The sequence below is a fragment of the Annulohypoxylon truncatum genome (assembly GCF_022578515.1).
Source record: "Annulohypoxylon truncatum strain CBS 140777 unplaced genomic scaffold F4807scaffold_34, whole genome shotgun sequence".
Taxonomy (NCBI): domain Eukaryota; kingdom Fungi; phylum Ascomycota; class Sordariomycetes; order Xylariales; family Hypoxylaceae; genus Annulohypoxylon; species Annulohypoxylon truncatum.
The window spans coordinates 22,318-34,710 of record NW_025953820.1 but is presented as its reverse complement, the minus strand read 5'-3'; the positions used below and the strand labels follow the sequence as shown (position 1 = coordinate 34,710).

Sequence of the window (12,393 nt, the reverse complement as noted above, 5' to 3'; positions counted from 1 at the left end):
AGGATGCGACGAGAAACTTTGGGAAGGGAAATATGGATAGGAACGAAGCTTTGATTCACAGCGGCGCGCAATGGAACTTAAGCTCAACTTTTTAGAGCGAGATGCGCTTACCTGCATGTAGGGATGTATTGTACCTAAAGAGTTCGCGTACCCCTGCCACTGCATCGGAGAGGTACCCACCATGAGTCATTATGTAATACAATTACAGTACCTTATACATACAGTGCATACTAATTGGTACCTAGGTACTAGTAGTAGTAGACTAGAGTCTAGGAAGTACCTTGACATATATCTATAGAGCCATAGTAACATCGTCTAGGTACATAGCAGGGACGTGCTGCATGTGTACACTAGGTACCTGCCTACCTGTAAAGGTCCAACAGGCAGCTAGGTCCCGGTCGTCATCCAGCCCTAGAGCTCTATCATATCCGATTCCAGCAAACAACATAGTACCTACCACCTCTACCAATATTTCTGCACCATCTCGAACAACTACGTTGTCGACAACTCATTCACTTTCTGCGATATCAGAGCACGATACCAACACCAAAGTGTCCGACTGTGGATCGCTTTAAGTTTCTTATTCTCAACCAAGCCCTTTCCCCCGACGAAAAGGATTATCCATCACATCGCATCAGCCAGTATGCCTGGCTTCGACTTCTCGAACTACAACCGCAATGCGGCTCTACACGCACGAGGTGTTCCTTTGCCAAAGGCGACCAGTACAGGTACCACCATCGTCGGGTGTATATTTGATGGCGGTGTCGTGGTAGGCCAATCCTGACTTAGTCGTTGATTATCCAATAACTGTTCCGCTAAAACAAAGCCGATAGATCGCCGCCGATACTCGAGCCACTAGTGGTCCCATCGTCGCCGACAAGAACTGCGAGAAATTGCATTACATCTCACCCCAAATCTGGTGTGCTGGTGCCGGCACCGCTGCCGACACTGAGTTTACCACGGCCCTCATCTCTTCTCAGCTCGAGCTACATTCCCTCTCAACCGGTCGAAAGCCCCGCGTCGTGACTTGTATGACCCTCCTCAAACAACATCTCTTCCGGTACCAGGGTCATATTGGAGCGTATCTCGTCGTTGCCGGTGTTGATCCCACAGGGACCCACCTCTTTACCGTGCATGCCCACGGGAGCACGGACAAGCTTCCTTACGTGACTATGGGCTCAGGTTCTCTAGCGGCCATGTCCGTCTTCGAATCACAATGGAAGCCGAACTGCACCAAGGAGGATGCCATGGAGCTCTGCTCTCAGGCTATTCAGGCAGGTATCTTCAACGATCTGGGTTCGGGATCTAACGTCGATGTGGCCGTCATTACAGCGGACAAGACGACCTTGCACCGCGGCTTCATCAAGCCGAATGAGCGCAGCCAGAAACTGAAGAATTACAAGTTCAAGCGTGGCACCACAGCAGTGCTGAACGAGAAGATCATTACCAAGGACGAAATCGGAAAATACGTCAGTGTACAAGAGTTAGAGTCGGCCGAAGGAGAAAAGATGGACGTCGACTCGTGAGGGATACACAAATCACGGAAAAGACAACGTTACGCTGAGCTTCTGTACCGATATGATGTGATGATAGAAGGACATTATCCCTTCCAAACAGGATGGGTAATGAAAATTCAGTGGTCATGCCGGCTCTACTGGTTCAGCTCTACTATCTAGTTCCATCAATGAAATAGATATCCTCTTTATAAAAAAAAAGCAATAGTGAGCTTGGTACTTACGACGTCGTTTATTAACGCAGCATTTTTAACACATTCGCCGAACCATCACTTAGGCATTTGACTTAGCAGCGAGAATTTCGTGAGGTTCTTATGTCCAAATCAAATCGAGTTTCGGCATTACAAGTTACCTATATGTCGTTTCCAATAAAATATGCCTACGTCTCTCTAACCCATTGTTTTATGTGGGTACTAGAATTCAAAGAGAACCAGAAATCATCAATCTCTCCTATACATGTGTATACGGGTAGGTGGGCATGTAACATGCCAGCAATAGAACCTAAGAGTTTCAACGTATTTATACACCTGAAATGTGGGGAGTGAGTTCTACGAAAGCGGAGGGAAACGACCATGTACCAAGTTGTAAGAACTACTAGGTACCTACTTACGTATACCTACCTACCTGCATACCTTACCGCCGCATGGGGGTATATTTCAACCGTATATTTTCCGTTCATTATTTTAACTGCATATACCCCGCTCAATGCAATGAGCAGTTCCTTATTCGGGCGTTCTCGCGATTGATTGGCTCAAGATTTAAGCCGTACTTATACGGCTCTTTCCTCGTGCGCTCGAAAATTAAGGAGCGCTAACCCAATTGAACCATAATATTCCCGTTCAAGCAATTGAGCCGTATATGTGCCATTATTATACCGCTCTATAGAGTTTAGCCGTTCAAAAACTTTTGAACCGCTCAAATATTTTGAACGCTCGAATATTGAATTGTTTAATGCGATAAAGCCCCCATTTTTAGCCGAAGAGTCCCCGCTTTATATACTAAAACAAAACCTTATGCACTTACGCGCAACGTAAGCTTTGTAATCGTAGTCAAGTGGCAAAGCGACCGTAGCTCATCCAATTAAAACTTGTAGAATCTATAGTTCGAGTGTGAGTATTTGCAAAAACTGTATAATTGAACTGTGTCATTCCAAGGTTCTAAGTACTATTCCTATATAATTAGTATAGGAGTAGTACTTAGGACCTTAGGAATATCTATTTTTTTATATATGCGCTTAAATGCTTAGCGGCTCAAAATATGAGCGGTTCAAAAAATTGAACCGTTCAGTACGTATATATACCACTCAATATTATTGGAACGCTTAAACTTTGAACCGCTCCGAACTAGAGCGTTCAGGGTTTAATGAGCCATTATGGAGCCGTTTAATTGGCTGAGCGGCTCTAAAATATTTGCCCGAACCGTTCCATATACTTTATTGAGCCGCTCAAATTCGGAGCCGTATATATACCGAATGTATACGGTTCAAAAACCCCGGAAAACCCACCAAGGTAGTTATTCTATGATTATGTACCTGTAAAGACCATATAAACGATTAATACCATTGGCTAAAAACTTGTTAAAACTCGCTACAGACGTACATAAAGGTATGTAAGGGGATATGCTCGGTATATGCTTAGGCAGGTACTGAGCAACTTTTATTACGCCTTAACATCTCCCCAATCAGCTAAGCCGTTTTCTCTTGTTTTCTTATACCAACTGTTCCTACAGAGCCGGAACGGCGGAGGTGACTTGATGGATGGCCGTGCCCAGCCACCGATCCTACCAGGAATTGGAAGCGGTTAGGCCATTAGGTACCCCGCAAGCAGCTTCAGCTTCCTAAAGCTTTCGGTAGCTTCTTGAGTACATGCTTGCATACCTACATACATGTAGGTGTCATTATACCTGGTACCCCGGCGGTTGTGCGGTACGGCGAAAGATGCCGCGATATTTCTTCCTTCGTGGATATACCGTCGGCTTTGCGCCAAGTACCTAGGTGATCTCTCACATTCGTCTTATAGTTCCTCATTCCCCATTCACCACCAATTGGGATTTTGACGTAACAAAAAGGTGCAATATGACAAGCTTTCGACACATAACGGCAGTGTTGGCCTTCGCCTCGCCTGCCTTAGTCTATGGCCTCTACCAAAATGGATCGATTGCCTCACCCTGCGACTCACCCTTGTACTGCCAGGGCGATGTTCTAAAGCAGATCGAGCTTGCTCAACCCTTCTCTGACTCTAAGACATTCGTAGACTTGTAATTATAAATATTCGTCAACCCACATAGGCAGTGTTTGAATTTACTAACGGACAAGCAGACCAACAAGAGCATCTTTAGACGACGTTCTTGCCGCGTTCGATAAACTTGCTAAGCCACTCAGCAACAACACCGAACTTAACGACTTCCTATCGACTTACTTTGGCGAGGCTGGGTCTGAGCTAGCCCAGGTTCCCCGGGACCAATTAGAGACCAACCCTGCTTTCTTGGACAAAATCGATGATTCCGTGATAAAACAATTCGTACAGAAGGTCATCGACATCTGGCCCGATTTGACCCGGACGTGTAAGCAGTCTCTTGTACGATACCAGGCGCTAGATAAACCGACACTAAGATTTATAGACGTGGGTGCTGCTAATTGCACAGGATGTGTTGACAGCTTTATTCCAATGAACCGCACATTTGTTGTTGCTGGAGGTCGGTTTAGAGAGCCCTATTATTGGGACTCTTACTGGATCATCGAGGGTTTGCTGAGAACTGGTGGCAGCTTCACTCGAATTTCCAGGTTCGTTATTATCTCGACCTAATCGCCATGGCCTAGATCAGACCGGATGCGCTGATTTGCTTTCAGGAATATAATCGAGAATTTCTTGGACTTCGTCGACCAATTCGGATTTGTACCCAACGGTGCACGTGTATGGTATGTACGGTAGAAAGATATCGTCGTGTATGAGTTCTAATTCCTCTATAGTATGTAAAGATGCTTTTTTTACGTTGTCTCTACTCCTTGTAATCTCAAATCGTCGGTCCTAAGCAGACTTGCGTAAGACGCAAGACTGTAGCTTTGGCAGAGGCATTGACGCATGACAGATTATTTGAATCGTTCCCAGCCGCCGCTCCTAACACAGATGGTCAAGACTTATGTTGACTATACTAACGATACGAGCCTTCTCGAGCGTGCGTTACCTCTACTGATCAAAGAGCATGATTTCTGGATACAGAATCGTACGATAGCGATTCAGTCGGGCGACAGGACCTTCCATCTGACGCAGTGAGTACTCTTCAAACAACGCCTTTTCCGCCTTACTTGGTAGGATCTTATAATTAAAAACGAAACCAAATAGTTACGGAGTCCAGAATACCGAACCACGACCAGAGGTATGCACATTCCAGTATCATCACTCTCTTTTTTTTTTTCATATATCTACAACAAGTAATCTATTACTAGGCTAGGCGGTCGAAGCCTTTATCAACGCCTACTTACATGTAAAAGACTGACCTAGAAACATAGTCATACAGCGAAGATTATATTACGGCTAATAACAACTCCTATTACTCAAACTCCGGTATTATTTACCCTGAGACGCACGCTTTGAATGATAGCGAGAAAGCTGAACTCTACGCCAACCTTGCTTCCGGCGCTGAATCAGGGTGGGATTACAACTCCCGTTGGATTGCCACGCCATCTGATGCTGCCAATGATGTGTACTTCCCCCTGCGGTCCCTCAACACCGCGAACGTAATAGGTGTCGACCTAAATTCGATATTATATGCTAACGAGATGACTATTTCTACTTACCTAAAACAGGCTGGGAATGGTTCATTAGCCACAGAGTTCGAGGAGATGGCTCAGAATCGTTCGGCCGCCATGTATTCGCTAATGTGGAATGACAAGTACATGAGTTATTTCGATTACAACCTGACCTCCAGATCGCAAAATATATACGTGCCGTCAGATTCGGATACCACACCAGCGCAAAAGGCAGATGCCCCTGAAGGATACCAAGTCTTTTTCCATATTGCACAATTTTATCCTTTCTGGCTAGGTGCAGCTCCTGCGCAACTTAGGGAAAATCCTCTAGCTGTGAAACTCATCTTTCAGCGTGTATCTGATCTTATTTCCGAGAAGGCAGGCGCCGTTGCTGCGACGAACTACAGGACCGGCCAGCAGTGGGATCAACCGAATGTCTGGCCACCGCTGATGTATGTACTTATAAAAGGTCTTCTCGAAACGCCAGCAACATTTGGTCCGGAAGATCCCTCCTACATCGCGACGCAAGACTTATCCCTCAAGTTAGCGCAACGATACCTAGACAGCACGTTCTGTACGTGGCTTGCAACCGGTGGCTCTACGGACGAAACACCCCAACTACAGGGGTTCGGCCCTGGAGATACCGGAATTATGTTCGAAAAATGGTATGTATTAGAACCTCCTGGGCAGGACTGTTGTGTCCCCCATCTCCGTGACCTAATGTGGCTTTTTATTCTCAATTCAGGCTAACACGGATACAGTACGTTAAGATATTTTCCATTACAAATACTCTTGCCTTTCTCTACTTCGTATTTTAGTCCGGGGCGTTGTAGTAGGATAACACATTTTGTGTTCCAAGGAATGTTAACACTATGCAGATGCTGACAACTCGACGAATGTCGCCGGAGGAGGCGGCGAATATGAAGTTGTTGAGGGATTCGGCTGGACAAATGGCGTGCTCATCTGGGCGGCTGATACATTCGCTAATAAGTTAAAGAGGCCGGATTGCGGAAATTTGACGGCAGCGAATACTAGCCAACAGGACAAGAAAAGAGATATCTTCGGCCGGCGAGCTGTTGAGTTGACCATTCATGACGCTCGGTGGATAACTAAATATGGACGGACATCACAAAGGGGTTAGGAAGTCCTAGTATCTATATTTTGGGACTGGGATAGAGTAACTTCCCCTTTAATTCTGCGATTTCCTGAGCCGCATCATATTATCCTCAGTACATAGTAGTATATCGTATAATAACAATATACTAATTATGCTTTCGTCTAAGAGATTATTGCTGAGGTGGATACTAATCTCTTTGATCATGGACATTAATGAGCGTCAATCACTTGTATGATGCTTGTTCATCTCTTCTATATATCTCGTCTGATACATTTCGTCGATTCAAGCCCTGCCTGGATACTTAGGTATGTCAAGGGCTTCAGGATATCAAATCAGCACTTGTAGTACGTCTTGTGAGTGTAACTCAATGCTGAAGCTCCGCGCGAAACGAGATCTGGTCGTAGAGTAAGTCCACATACGAAGAAATGCCATGTGACAGTCACAACCGGGGATACTAGGTATATTGTGAGAAGATAGTATCTAGTCACACTGCCTACTAGGTATTCGGATATGGGTTATAAATTACCCATCCAACACGCCATCCACGCCTCTGAAGCCCCTTTTGCCCCCTGAGGAGCCTGTGTTGCGCACCGCCCTTTCCTAGCACATCAAGCTTGATACTTTATATATTAACTGTAACTTGGTAAATTATGCAGGTATCGATCGTGGCATTACAATCATCCACTACCAAATATTGAGGACCGTAATATCTAACCAAATTCTCGTGAATTTAATTAGTAAAACGTAATATCTCAATAAATATCTGGAGAAACTAATTCACTAGGTATAGTTATACCTCTAGCAAATACCGAGGCAGCAACTGGCTTTCTTAGGCAATGCGTTTGGCGAAAGCATCGCTAGAAATGGATCCGGGGTCCAGGTTCTGAACCTAGTGAGGCAGTTTATAACTGGGCTGCGGCTACGGTTAGGGGCTTTTTGATCGATCCCGCCGAACGTCTGGTTCGCAGGGTCCGAATAGGAAGACTCGGCAGAAATATCCATTGGAATGACGGATGAACCATTGTGTAATAGGATAATTATACTTCGTAAGAACGTGTATCTATTCCATAAGATGGATATTAGATAATGTCTATAAAAGGCCCGGTTACTTATCTAAAATACCAAAGCCTCCAACTAGTTAGTTCACATTGTATCATAGTGGTTACTTTCCTGAATTCCGGTATTGTCTTATCGACCGTAGCTACTGCCAGTACTGAGAGCGGCCATGTTCGCGTCTATAGCTGGAGCCAGGAACAAATAGTCGGATGTTTGAGCAATGACGGGAGCTGAACCGCATCTAGAAATTGCGACACAATCACAACGAAAACTCTCGAGCAAGTCTATATCGACCAGGAATGAACCCAGCTTGAGATTCGGAATAGTGCGAGCGATAAATTGAATACACGCATCGAATTATAAATCCGATAGTGAGTTGTCGTCTTGTCTCATGAAGTTCCCGAATTTTATATAATACTAACATGGTAAAAACACAGTTCTCGTTCACAATTGGGCGCTAGACAATTGCGTCCTTTATGATGAACTGTGCCTTCTGGAGGCAATGAGGACTCTTTGAAGAGTCAAGGGCAGACTAAGGACGACAATAACTATCAGCTCATTTGCTCGGGAGGGGGAGGGGCGCATCGGAAAAAAGGGGGCCATCCATCTCGGTGTAGGTAGGTATAACAGAAGTTGTTATGAGTTTATGTGTTTTGTTGGTTCGAAAGGTAAGGTTTCGTAACTTGGTCGCCTATTCGGTCATTCAATGTGATAATACCATCTACATACGTAGGTACCTAGAAAGTTGAGAAGGGATTGAATTACCTAAATATCGATAGCGGTTGCGGGTTCCAAGTTACCTATGTAGAATTTACAGTCTTTTATAGTTTTGCGCTACGGGTAGATCCATGGGTTCCCTAATGCATCTAGTATATCTCTTATAAGCAAGAGCCGCTGAACCCTGGGTACATACATGTATATGTGCGTTACCTGGTACCCGCACACAGTTCCAGGTTAGCCTGTGGAAATATGTACCCAGGTATGTACAAGTGACCCCGGTATCTGCAAGAGCTACCTAGGCATGGAATAGTTAGTTCAACGGAGAAGTCGCAGTCTCGGTCCAATTGGCGTCGGAAAAGGTGAAGGTGGCCTTTCGACTGTTCACTCCAGTCCACGTATATCTCAACTTTTTAACCTTTTCCTATCTCTGGCTTGTACATAGCGTGATTCGCATTCCTTACTTCACGCCGAGCCTGGATATTCCATATTCCAATGCGGCGTCTACGGTGATTCTATTTCCTTTGCAATTCTTTCTACCGGTCCTCTTCATCGATTTCTCCACCCATTGTCAGTATTTCGGACCTAGGTTTCGTTCCCATCGCGCAGAATTCGAATGACCTCGAGCCGCACGACACATTGAGATGCCTGCGAAATCGAGATTCACAAGGCTCGATGCCTTCACCAAGACCGTCGAGGATGCGCGGATACGGACCACTTCTGGTGGAATCGTCACCATCGTATCCTTGATTGTCGTTCTCTATCTTGCCTGGGGAGAATGGTCTGATTATAGGAGGATAGTCATCCACCCAGAACTTATCGTCGACAAGGGCAGAGGTGTGTTTTGATACTGCGAAAGTACCCCGTTTATTATCCAAATTTCTCACCCGCCGATTGCAGGAGAGCGAATGGAAATTCATATGAACATCACATTCCCTAGACTCCCTTGCGAGCTTTTGACCCTCGATGTGATGGACGTCTCCGGTGAGCAGCAGCATGGCGTACTGCATGGCGTGAAGAAAGTCAGGCTGCAGCCCGCTACCCAGGGTGGAGGAGTCATCGATGTGACTGCGCTGTCTCTGTGAGTCGGATCTCCTCACAACTCTGCTATCTGTAATTTCTCTAATTAACCGAACTAGTCATGGTAAGGACGAGACGGCCGAGCATTTAGATCCCAACTACTGCGGCCCTTGCTACGGTGCTCCCGCTCCTGCTAGCGCTACGAAACCCGGCTGCTGCAACACTTGCGACGAGGTTCGAGAAGCGTACGCGCAGGCATCTTGGGCTTTTGGTAGAGGCGACGGCGTCGAACAGTGCTTACGGGAGCATTACGCCGAGAAGCTAGATGAACAAAGGCATGAAGGTTGCCGGATCGAAGGCGCAATCCGGGTTAACAAAGTCATTGGCAACTTTCACTTTGCGCCGGGCCGAAGTTTCAGCAATGGAAACATGCACGTTCATGACCTCAAGAATTACTGGGATAGTCCGGTGCACCATTCGTTCGAGCACGAAATTCACCAGCTTCGCTTTGGACCTCAGCTCCCCGAGGACGTAACTCGGAAGCATGCTAAAAATAGTCCTTGGACTAACCACCACATAAATCCCCTGGACCAAGTTAAGCAAACCACTGACGACCCCAACTTTAACTTCATGTACTTCGTGAAGGTTGTCCCGACTGCGTACCTCCCCCTCAGCTGGTCAAAGCCGAGCGGGCACGACGGCCAAGCCGATGACGAGATTTGGCTAGGAAACTTAGGTAGCGCGGTTGATGGCAGCATGGAGACGCACCAATACTCGGTCACTAGTCACAAGCGAAGCCTAGCTGGAGGTGATGATGCAGCCGAAGGACATCAAGAACGAATGCACGCGAGAGGCGGTATTCCGGGGGTGTTCTTTTCATATGTGAGTATTTCCCTCGACTTGTCAGATCCTATAATCGCTAACAAGAGGCAGGATATTTCACCTATGAAGGTTATCAACCGCGAAGAACGTGCCAAAACCTTCACCGGGTTTTTAACAGGTCTGTGTGCTGTGATTGGCGGTACATTGACGGTGGCTGCTGCTGTCGATAGGGGCGTGTACGAGGGCGCGACGAGGTTAAAGAAGCTTCAATCGAAAAATCTTTAGAGAGGGTTTCATTGGGCGTCACCTCGACTGTAAATTAATGCCCGATCATCTCAAGTTCTTTGTTTGATCGCATGCACTGGGAATGGCGTTTGCCGGCTAATCTTGGGGGGAAAAAACAGTGTCTTGTTCTTGGAGATCTTAGAGTAGTTTATCTACGAATCCGATTGAGGTTTGTTAGTAGAAAGAACTGAGAGGTGAGACATACAATGGTCACTTGAAGATTGGCAATCGCTCTAATATTCGTGATGTTCCGTATGATGTATTTTCTTAAAACATTTATATCGTTCTTTTCAGCTTTGTTTCCAATAATATTGGTTTAGCTCACTACTTGCCTAGGTACACAGCCAGACAGCCTACTTGCCCATTTACTTGTCCTTTCGTGTGGTAATAATCCGGTCGACCATTGGATGTCTATTATTATATGATGGCGAAAACACCGTGTGTTGCGTACGCAGCTGTTATTTGCTGGGCGGGCTCAAGTACCTTTGACGTCAATCTTTCGAAGAATACTTCAAAGTGCTGAGCTCATCAGCTGGTTGGTTGATGCAGTCAAGGAACCTTGGGACTATCAACTTGTCTCAGCCACATGTAGGTCCGAGTTTTAAGAATCAGCTTGCATGCCAATCGCATTCCGACTTCACAACAACAAATTCGAGAGAGATATAAGACCTTTTTTTCTTAGTACTTATCAGTTATATGTATTATATATGTATTTTTACTACTAATTATTTAGTAACCCATGTGTGCATGTGTGTACATACATAGACAGGCTGCTCATATTAATACTACGTAGTAGATGCTAGGTAGATCATGTATTTAAAGTAAGTACGGCCGACTTACAAGCCTGCGTGTTCTCGTATTTTTTTATGTACACGAATTTGGATGATTGGTCAATACTCTCACGCCCCTTATGCGCTAAGCTCTATTTAGAGAAAGATGCCAATTCCCTCACAATTATACTGTGTTTTGATAGGGTCTGTTCCCATCTAGGTGACTTTGACGTTCCACCAGACCAGGCTAGGCATGAATGGAGTTAAGCACGGTTGCCATTTATAACGTAGGGATCCATCAATGTACCTTCAAAGCTATCCATAAATGAATTTGATTTGTGTTTACTTCTAACGTTTTTGCGGAGGACTACGTAGGCTATGCACCTAACTTAAGCAAGATACTTATGTACCCAGGTAGCCGGGTTAGTATAGAGAGAGACATCTGGACTTCGACTCCATACATATCTATGTGATTAAATCTTACCTATATTCCCAGATCAGATTTATGGTGAATCGATACCTACCTATGTACCCACATATGCGATACCTAGGTAGTAGGTATCGTGCCGTGCTAGGTGGAGAAACTTTATTAGCTAAGCTCCCAAGCTCGCCCAATGGAGAAAAGGCTGCCCCGGTTACGTTCAATTTCGGGAAACTGTGTACGGACAGTACGGGGTACCCAGACACATGTAATCTTAACTAACCTGAATGGTAGCGTTAAAAGTTGCGCTAGGTTATTATTACACTGTACCGAGAACTTTGAAGCAATTTGGCTGGCTCCTCGACCCTCTCCTTCAATGTTTCTGACGATGAACCCCCGGGGCAATTCAATCGACCTTGATTGCTCTTCCTCTCATCGCACACACATTCGCGACGACAGAAATCACAAAGTCACATTATATTCATCTTTCTTCTCCGTCATCCTGCCGTGAAGGCTAGGTGAATATTCCTTTTGGTGATAAATCATCGTCCGTTCTTTGCTTCTATGCGTAAACCACTTTATCATTACCAAGTCCTTTTTTTCCTGTATTGTCTCTTCCTTCAACCCTTGAACTTCGAATCTGATTATATCCTTCCTCACTCCACCTCCTAAGAATACGTGATATTTCGGCATTTGATGAACAAGACCATTCTCGATCTTTTTTCGCCAGTATATCTGTAGTGTATCGCATTCGAAGCGACTCGAATACTAGACACCCTTTTATACCAGTCGTAATCATTTTCTGATCACGTTGATCCTACATTCCTGTCGCATCCCATCCTTCTCTACGGCTGACCTACAAAACCGACTTCATGTTTCATGCGCTTTCCAGATATTGCCTACGACAAAATCTCCCCCGCCCT

The 12,393-nt window shown here is 45.4% G+C and overlaps 3 protein-coding genes across 3 annotated transcripts; all 3 read left to right on the top strand.

Annotated features, from left to right (window-relative positions):
• The first annotated feature begins 279 nt into the window (after positions 1–279).
• On the top strand, positions 280–1,987 carry F4807DRAFT_438876 (proteasome subunit beta type 7 precursor). The gene is made up of 2 exons (XM_047999158.1): positions 280–769; positions 834–1,987. Exons 1-2 carry the CDS (start codon positions 644–646, stop codon positions 1,524–1,526), a joined length of 819 nt encoding a protein of 272 aa, XP_047850916.1. The 5' UTR covers positions 280–643; the 3' UTR covers positions 1,527–1,987.
• Positions 1,988–3,197: 1,210 nt separating this feature from the next.
• On the top strand, positions 3,198–6,539 carry F4807DRAFT_438860 (glycoside hydrolase family 37 protein). The gene is made up of 9 exons (XM_047999157.1): positions 3,198–3,400; positions 3,582–3,770; positions 3,832–4,076; positions 4,134–4,296; positions 4,363–4,430; positions 4,602–4,782; positions 4,856–4,889; positions 5,023–5,926; positions 6,141–6,539. Coding segments are annotated over exons 1-9 (2,049 nt in total). The 5' UTR covers positions 3,198–3,398; the 3' UTR covers positions 6,404–6,539.
• Positions 6,540–8,423: 1,884 nt separating this feature from the next.
• On the top strand, positions 8,424–10,606 carry F4807DRAFT_438841 (DUF1692-domain-containing protein). Its single transcript, XM_047999156.1, has 4 exons — positions 8,424–8,989; positions 9,053–9,233; positions 9,292–10,054; positions 10,106–10,606. Exons 1-4 carry the CDS (start codon positions 8,797–8,799, stop codon positions 10,277–10,279), a joined length of 1,311 nt encoding a protein of 436 aa, XP_047850914.1. The 5' UTR covers positions 8,424–8,796; the 3' UTR covers positions 10,280–10,606.
• Positions 10,607–12,393: the final 1,787 nt, after the last annotated feature.

Excerpts from the sequence above, each read along its gene's own strand:
- F4807DRAFT_438841 (XM_047999156.1), top strand. The coding sequence starts at position 8,797 with ATGCCTGCGAAATCGAGATTCACAAGGCTCGATGCCTTCACCAAGACC. Across the intron at positions 9,234-9,291 it reads GATGTGACTGCGCTGTCTCT|TCATGGTAAGGACGAGACGG; the intron begins GTGAGTCGGATC and ends TAACCGAACTAG. Across the intron at positions 10,055-10,105 it reads CGGGGGTGTTCTTTTCATAT|GATATTTCACCTATGAAGGT; the intron begins GTGAGTATTTCC and ends AACAAGAGGCAG.
- F4807DRAFT_438876 (XM_047999158.1), top strand. The coding sequence starts at position 644 with ATGCCTGGCTTCGACTTCTCGAACTACAACCGCAATGCGGCTCTACAC. Across the intron at positions 770-833 it reads TATTTGATGGCGGTGTCGTG|ATCGCCGCCGATACTCGAGC; the intron begins GTAGGCCAATCC and ends CAAAGCCGATAG.
- F4807DRAFT_438860 (XM_047999157.1), top strand. Across the intron at positions 4,783-4,855 it reads AGGACCTTCCATCTGACGCA|TTACGGAGTCCAGAATACCG; the intron begins GTGAGTACTCTT and ends GAAACCAAATAG. Across the intron at positions 4,890-5,022 it reads ATACCGAACCACGACCAGAG|TCATACAGCGAAGATTATAT; the intron begins GTATGCACATTC and ends CTAGAAACATAG.